Source organism: Ornithodoros turicata, chromosome 1 (genome assembly GCF_037126465.1).
Source record: "Ornithodoros turicata isolate Travis chromosome 1, ASM3712646v1, whole genome shotgun sequence".
Taxonomy (NCBI): Eukaryota; Metazoa; Arthropoda; class Arachnida; order Ixodida; family Argasidae; genus Ornithodoros; species Ornithodoros turicata.
Genome location: NC_088201.1, coordinates 198,333,735 through 198,342,547, shown reverse-complemented (window position 1 = coordinate 198,342,547; position 8,813 = coordinate 198,333,735). Strand labels below are relative to the sequence as shown.

General features: G+C 46.2%; 1 protein-coding gene across 1 annotated transcript; it reads right to left on the bottom strand.

The window, feature by feature from the left end:
• Positions 1-1,913: 1,913 nt before the first annotated feature.
• Positions 1,914-8,813, bottom strand: LOC135393231 (uncharacterized). The gene is made up of 15 exons (XM_064623720.1): positions 7,823-8,813; positions 6,363-6,560; positions 5,667-5,837; positions 5,362-5,463; positions 4,432-4,503; positions 4,106-4,177; positions 3,941-4,012; positions 3,815-3,883; positions 3,686-3,757; positions 3,560-3,628; positions 3,434-3,502; positions 3,308-3,376; positions 3,182-3,250; positions 3,056-3,124; positions 1,914-2,141 (listed from the first exon to the last, which is right to left on the bottom strand). The coding sequence occupies exons 1-15, from the start codon at positions 8,811-8,813 to the stop codon at positions 2,068-2,070; spliced, it is 2,238 nt and encodes a 745-aa protein (XP_064479790.1). The 3' UTR covers positions 1,914-2,067.

Sequence of the window (8,813 nt, the reverse complement as noted above, 5' to 3'; positions counted from 1 at the left end):
ACTAAAGCAGTGAAGCAAAATTCCAGTTACCTTTTTATTCTACTAAGCAACATATGCAAATGAACAAGTAAGTGGTCAGTGTGTGGTGAGTGCCTGAAGCATGGTAACCAAAGAAGATTTTCCACTGGGGTTAGTCCTTTCCGACTTATTCACCTAGGTGATCTTGGTGAAACACCCAGTACAGTTCAGTTTCCTCCATGTTTGTACCATTTCATGTAAGTTCCAATTTGCGAGAGATACTCAATAGGCCACTTGAAAACGTTTCGGGGAGCAGCACGCACCCTGGCAGGGCGTGCCGGGAAATACTGTGCAAAACGTCAGCGATTTACTATAGTCTCCGATAGTCGCCGTACTAGTGCATGCACCGTCCCTAGCGTTTTGGAGGTCATTTCCCGGCATGCCCACTCATGGCGTGCGCTTCTCCCTGGAACTTTTGCAAATGGCCTATTTAAGCATGTACTGCTGCTGCCTCTAGGTCTGTTGCAGCTGGAAACACGAATGCTGTGTGTGACATTTTCTTTTGCAACAGAGGCACAAGGCATGAAATGTTAGACACCTTTGTAAGAAACTGGAATGCCTGTACAGGCAATGACATTTTGTTTACTGGGAATATATGAATTTGCAAACATGTCTGGATCACCAATGAATTAAGAACCACATCAACAATTGGACCTCAGAATGCAATAAGGGGATAAGTCGATTTATCCCCTTTTTGCTATTTTTGCTGCAATGACATCTACATACCAGTACGTACCTGCCAAAGAAAATGTAAGACTTTATTGCAATTCATTGGCCAGCTACAGGAAGGTAAGAAATGGGAAATGCATGTATGTCAATGGGACGGGCAACTAGATCGGGCCCCTTTTCTCGGTTTGGGATATTTTTACTTATCCCCTTGTTGCATACAGAGGTTAAATTGTTAACTCATGACAACAACAACAACAACAAAAAAGAAATGCATAAGCCAAATCAACCAAATCTAGCCAAATATCACGAGTCCTTTCAGTACTTCAAAACAATACTGCACATACACAATTAACATGCAAGAGAAGCATAGTACAATATACCACTTGTGCCTTTTTTGTCTGCGATTCTTGAACGTGCCTGTCAAATTCCAGGAAATCTTCAACATTACTGAAGGGCTCAGGAATAACGTTGCTTTCTTGAGCATCTTGTGTGTCTTTAAGGCACGAAAGTAGTGTATCCAGCATATCTACGACCTCTTCAAGCCGAAGTGTAAGCTTGTGAAATTTGCGAAGAACTTCTTTCTCAAACTTTGCAATTTAAGTGCAAATGTAGATGAGCTAGGAGCGATATGGTATATGATATTCATGTCAAAATGTCATACTGGTAAAATGAGAAAACTGACAGCTGCCAACATTCTTCCTACCCTTCAAACAGTATCATTCAGTTCTGCTGCAATATTATTTGTCGCTTCAACAAACATCATTGACGTTGACACAGCGACATTAAGCTGCACCCTTTTATTCGATTGCTTCCATTGGTGCTGACGAAAAGACAGCATGGCAGAGAGAACAGAAAGACTGTGGCAGTCATGCTTGACGGCGTGGTTTCGTCGCCACACACATTCATTTGGCTGGGGTTGGCTCGCTAAGGGTATCTTGATGGGAAAACTATTGTGCGCTGTGGCCGGCAGTACGGTACCCTTCAATCTAAGCTGACATCACACCTCTGTCTCCCTAATTTGTGAAAAAGTATCTGCTTATATTTCAATAAATACAGCACATTTGCTTTGGTGCCAAAGCAGGAGTATGTGCATTAAGTACTCTAAGGTAAGCCAGTTTACTACACATTTCCCATGCAGCATCATTGTACAGTAAGTCCTATGCGGAGTTACACGTTGTGAAGCACGACTTTAGGTAACCTCCTTCCGCAAAATTGGCATTGTTGTATTTGCTGCATATCATACATCGTACTAATATTATTGATGAGCAACACATGCAGACGTGGAGTATCCAACAGGATGACCATTGTGCAGTGACATGCAACATGCAGAAAAATATGAAGTATAGTAGCTGTTCCACAGAGTCCAAACACTGATGACATCTAACCTGAAGTGTGGCGCAGTGACGATGAAGGTGTCTGCTCATGAGCGCCAGCACTTTGGCACATCCGTTGTCCTAAAGAAAAAAAACATGCATTGTTATTGCTCATTAGTGAGGTGGCATTCGTATAATGACTTACATATGTACTTACACACTGGCTGTTTCTAGCTAAACCACTGTTGCCTGAGATGACTTATCAGGGCACATTATCTCCAGTTCCTTACTGAATGTGACATGCACTGGTTATGCAACAAGATGGTTAACAATTTTCCAGTACTGCCTTACTTGAGCTTTTTAAATTGACAGTCACATACTTTTGGGCTAACCCCCTCTTTACTGGAACGTGTTGGAATGCAATAGTGTGAACCAGGCTTTAAGATTAGTGCATAGGAATAAAAGGTAGGTAGAGGAATAAGTCAGTATCCCAATGGCGGCGCCCTGTGCACGGTGCCACCAGAATGCTCATTTTGTCGCCGACAAAACTTTAATACAACAGGGTCATAAAGCAAGCAGAAATATGATTTATGTAATAGGACGTGCATGCCTGGCTTCACCTGAATTGTTGAAAGCACAGTATTTCAATGGTAATGATGTCGGTCAGATGTCGGTGGGATGCAGATTTAGGAACACTGGGAAAGTGATGTGTACAAAGTTATTGACCCTGTCCATTTTTCTCTCTCTCACTCAATTTGCTACATGTTACTCAGATTTGTGGGCTCTGTGTTATGCATCACATGCTGAAAGGAGAGGGGCATTAAGCTATGGGTCATGACCAAATGTTCGCGATTTTCAACGAAGTGTTATACACCAGAAGCGCATGGGGGCATCACATCACTTCACAGCACAGGCATCACAGGGCACGGATATCAAGCCAAAGCCTTGGCATGTGAGGGCACCTCTCAATACTTACAGTCAGGCTGTGCAGGATCAGAAACATCAATTTTTGGTGATACATTTGTAGTATGTAGTGCAAGAAGCAGGCTACTCACGTGTGGAAGAGGAGGAGCGCTGACTCAACCCTTGGTGGAGGCGGGATGGCTGTTGGCTGTTGTCATCACCTGTGCGGGTTGGTCAATACTTGATCAAACTGCAATCTCCGAAGGTACACTACTCACGAGTTGTGGATGAGGAGCGCTGACTCAATGCTTGGTGGAGGCGGGATGGCTGCTGGCTGTTGTCATCACCTGTGTGGGTTGGCCAATACTTGATCAAACTGCAATCTCCGAAGGTAGACTACTCACGAGTTGTGGATGAGGAGCGCTGACTCAACCCTTGGTGGAGGCGGGATGGCTGCTGGCTGTTGTCATAACCTGTGTGGGTTGGCCAATACTTGATCAAACTGCAATCTCCGAAAGTACACTACTCACGAGTTGTGGATGAGGAGCGCTGACTCAATGCTTGGTGGAGGCGGGATGGCTGCTGGCTGTTGTCATCACCTGTGTGGGTTGACCAATACTTGATCAAACTGCAATCTCCGAAGGTACACTACTCACGAGTTGTGGATGAGGAGCGCTGACTCAACCCTTGGTGGAGGCGGGATGGCTGCTGGCTGTTGTCGTCACCTGTGTGGGTTGGTCAATACTTCATCAAACTGCAATCTCCGAAGGTACACTACTCACGAGTTGTGGATGAGGAGGAGTGCTGACTCAATGACGGGTGGAAGCGGGATGGCTGCTGGCTGCTGTCATCACCTGTGTGGGTTGATCAATACTTGATCAAACTGCAATCTCCGAAGGTACACTACTCACGAGTTGTGGATGAGGAGCGCTGACTCAACCCTTGGTGGAGGCGGGATGGCTGCTGGCTGTTGTCATCACCTGTGTGGGTTGGTCAATACTTCATCAAACTGCAATCTCCGAAGGTACACTACTCACGAGTTGTGGATGAGGAGGAGTGCTGACTCAATGACGGGTGGAAGCGGGATGGCTGCTGGCTGCTGTCATCACCTGTGTGGGTTGATCAATACTTTGTCAATCTGAAACAGCTGGCAATCTCCGAAGATATGTTTCTGGCACGTAGTACACAGGCTGGTTACTCACGACTTGTGGATGAGGAGGAGCGCTGACTCACTGCTGGGTGGAAGTAGGACGGCTGCTGGCTGTTGTCATCACCTGTGTGGGTTGGTCAACACTTGGTGAAGCTGCAGGCTGCTGTCAGTAGCAAGATTTAGTACACCGCTGTAAATGTTGCCGTTAAGTTACTGTGCCTGCCGGAACCAATGACAGCGTGCATGACTGAGAACCTTAGCTGCTGACTGGATGCGGTAGAAGCAGTAGCCTACCGGGCTTGTGTTGGCGGTGTACTAAAACTTGTTAATCTCAGAAGATACGTTAGCGGGACCTAGTACAGGAAGCTGGTTACACACGAGTCGTGCATGAAGGAGAGCTCCAAATTGTTGTTGGGCGAAAAAGTGATGGCTGCTGGCTGCAGTCATTGCCTGCATTGGCTTTGCTGAGTTAGAAACAGTAAGCACTCGCGAGTAATTGACAGCAGATAACTGACAGCAGATGTGTCACATACCCAAGTTGGAAGACACATGCAGACCTTCATTATTTCAAACTCCTGGGGACCACAGAAATTTGTTTGAATTTTAAAAAGTCTGAATTAGTACACATGCCGCAATGTACGTGCTACAAAAGAAAATTATGTCATGGGGCATGTAAGTATTATGTGCTCAAGGTTACTAACAATGATCTACTACCCCAAGCAGCAAGATGCAAAGCAAAAGTTCAGAGCAATGGGGGTGGACTGGTAGGTGGAAGGCCTTTAACAGACCCGTGAAATTAAACAACGTTGATAAGACACACAACATCTACCCCTGTGCACTTGTCTTATGCCGCTGCACATAAATTATGCTGCTTGGGGTAGATCGTGACTTCTGTAGCTTACATCGAGCAATCAGGTTGTCACTCCATTTGAGGATAGTTTACACTACACTATCACTCCAGCTGCTACTTTCAGTGGTAGGATTCCTTTACAAAATAGCATACCAGGGCATTCTGTAGTCCTTTTACAAATAGAATGGACACCTGATCAGCATGCAAACAGCTTGTCAGAGTGTCAGCACTTTTTTCTTTTTATGTTTTGTTGGTAGGGAAATTTTATGTATAAATGAAGACTTTCAATTAAGAGAAGGTACTGTTTCAGTTATCCCGCTTTTCAAAACATAGGAAAACATTGCAGAACAAACAGAAATTAACCGAAAGTCTGAATTAGTAGGGTTTGAATTAATGTGAGTCTGTTGTATAAGCAAGCCTGCACATACAAAATATAACTTCAGTTTGCAGTGAAGTACCTTGTGAGCGTGGCTCTTTGTCCCAAAAGGTAGGGCTAGGAGGTGGTGAACACTCCTCCTCAGACAGGTCCTGAATCACACGGCGCTTCTTTTGCACCTGCCCTGCAATTGCCGCATTTACTTTCAGGGTAACGAAATTAAGCATTTTGAATACTAAATCGACATCTTGAAGAAAAGGAGATTGGGATGCTGCTGACAGTTAAGCGTGTGCACGTCCAACACTTGATTTGCACCTATTTCACTGGTGCCTGTCCATGTTTTTAGTGCCACGTCCCATGACGCTCACAATCAATAAAGTTGCTTACGCCTCGGTTTTGATTGACTGGGAGGTGTCACAGGGGGAGAACTGTCATCTTCATCATCAGAGAGCATCCTCTTTGTCCTGCGCCGTTTTCCACGTCCGTACTCCGCCTCACAATTAAGATCTGATGTGTTGGTGGCAAGAGGCAGCACCTGCCTTGCTTCGTCATATGTTTCTGTGAAGTAATCGAAACATTTAAGTCACATCAGATATAATTTTCATCAGCTGGTGACCATTAGTAGTGGCACAAAAGCAGAGAAGACTGAGTGTTGTGCATCGAGGGACAAAAAGCAGCATCGAATGGACCGCGAAGCATGAGAGAAAGACCATGTCGATCGATGCACTTTGACCGCAACAACAAAATTTAGTGCCGTGCTGGAGTGTTAGTGCGTGGCATTGTCTGACAGCAGCTTCTAGGCTGGTTTCGGCAGAGTCATCTTATGCAGTTGGAGCTCCACCTATGTGCAAGGAGATCCCTCCCCTTAGCTATTACCACACAGACTCCTTGCACTCAGATTGCAGACACCGCCTTACTGGCATGAGTGTTCTTAGCTGCCAGTTCTAGTTCAATTCTGAATCCCGTCACACACACCACTCACTTAGGGCCTCTTGGCACGCCCTTTGATTGCCTGACACACTAAACATTGCTACAACCTAAAATTTAAATTTGGCTAACACAGTAGCAGCTAAAGCCACATACCGTATGTTTCCATCTCTTCACAATCGACGGACTTCCAGTGTGCTCCTGGTGATTTGTTCTTTCCAACGTAGAGTCCAACTTTCTTCTCCTCCTTTTCTGGAGGCCACAAGCAGGAGCCCCCAACGATCCATGATGATGGCACAACGGCCACCTGGTCCTGTTCGCCAGGGAACTTGATAATGCTGTACCTGGCAGGAGCTGTTAGAAAAGTCATTTCAATGAGGCAATTCGCTGATACGTAGCTTCCCTTGAACGATAAGTGCACTGAAAGGCGTATGATAGCACGTCTGCTACATAAAACAGTCACAGGCTCAATAAAAGCCAACAGAACACTGGAGCACATGCCCATAAATGCACCAAGTGCAACAGCACTACATGAATCCTTTGAAAGACTGCACACACATGATGTTAATAACCACAATACACAGGGTGTCCAAAAAATGTGTGCACACACAAGAAACAAGTGCCTTTGCCTAAGTGGTTCTAGGTGTCGTAGTGTAAGTAGTCTAATACCCAAAACGCACTGTCGAACACAATCCGGATCGGTCCGCAATCCTGGTCTGCGTAATCCCGCTTGGGCACGTTGTATCGTCCGCACTTCACATTCGTGATCTTGGTTTTAACTTGCATTCGTCTGGTGGAAGCTTTACACAATACCCCGAGAAGTTAAAAATTAAAAGGAAACACAGGTCCAGGATGTCTACTTTAAAGGAATTCATATTAATGCAAATGCGGTTTCATCTGTTTCGGCGTCTGTCGATGTTGTTTTCTTCGTGCGGGCCGCTGTCATCGCCGCCATCTTGCCAACCCGGTACCGGCAGTGCAAGTAGCGAGAAGGTGAGGGCGAAAGGAACCCACTGCGCCTGCGCCAACCCTCCTTGAAGTGTGTAATCATGTTCGCGAACGGGGGACACGTGTCTGCGTTGTTGATCTCTGTCGAGGAGACTCGCGTTGTGCGCACCTGAGGGCAATCACGATCGCTCCCTAACCATGATTGCGCGCGATATGGATCCTGCGTCAGTTTGTTTTGGGTATAAAAATGCAGTTTTGAGGGCACCCTGTATTGTCCAGCACAGGATTGAAAAATAGTACTTTGAAGAAGTGTTCCGCAGTAGCTGGCATCAATGGCTCACAAAATTATTGGACAAAATCCAAGCACAGGTAACACGGATAAAAAAAAAAAGCACGTATGGTACAGCACCGAAGTAGTGTCTCAATGTGGCGATATTGTTAACTAGTGTGAGGCAAGGGAAGCACAACATGGCAGTTAGCCCTGTATGGTAAAAGCATGCACTTCATTCGAATGGATGTCAGTGGCCAGACTTGCAGCTGTGAAGGATGGGACACGACGTGAATGCCAAGATACGAAGAAGCACAGGGGTACACATACAGATCTTCTGTGCGCCTGGATTTTCTTCCTATGATGCACATCTCTCCTGTCAAGGCAAGGTGTGCCACACCTGTGATTTTCACAAAACTACCGTCGTGCAACAAGCACGTGCTGTCACTGCTGTTATTCCGCAATTCAAAGCACCTTGGAACAGTTACACGCCTGTAGAGAGGCGGAGTACATCTCATGGGGAGTGACACCCGTACGGCACTTGGAGGCGGAAGCTTTTCAGGAGTGATGCTTCTCTGCTCAAGTTTCCTATTATGAAGCTGCTCAAGTGGCCTTTCAGGCTTTCGCAGGTACTTCTTCAGAGTCTGCATATAATTCTCGAACGGGAATGAGCTCCACCGATCGAGGGGCCCGTGGTTTCGCACTTCAGCAACAAGGTGGGTCAGCCTATGAACGTTGTGGGAAACGGACTCCTCTCCATAGATATCCGCGTGCTTTCTGACAAAGTGGCACAGCAGCTTATGGGCATATTCTGTGTGCTCTTGGGAAAGGCTAAGGCTGGGGCTCACCAGTATGGAGATGGCAACATGAAGCTCTAGAAAGTGCTTATACTGGGCCCTAGGAAGAGAAGTCGCAAGGCACAGTGGACCCGTATACAGAAGGAACATTCTCAATTCTGTCGCCTTCCAACGATCTAATTCTGACATGGACCGCGGTTTTCTAGCAAAATCTGAGTGAACAAATGCCGACAGTGAGGCATGCTTTACAGAGATTGTTTCACGGAGCGCTGGACTTAGGCGGTGGCCTCTAGTTCCTCTGAACCACAAGAAGAGCAGTCGCTTTTGCACCCCGAGGCATACCAAGTGCATATAGTCTAATGGCACCTGTTTCACCATATCAATCGGGAGCTCCTCGAGTATGGATGTACCAAGGTGGGGCTCTTCTTGCTCTTGGCCACGGAAGCTCTCATCTGTCCCCAATGGTGCACCTGTCTCTGGGAAAGCAACCTCTATCACTGATGTATTCACCTTCGATAGTGCAGCCCTGCTTTGTGCAGCTACAATAACCGGAATGACTCTTGATCGCAAGAATGTATGCTTTAGCTGGGGCAT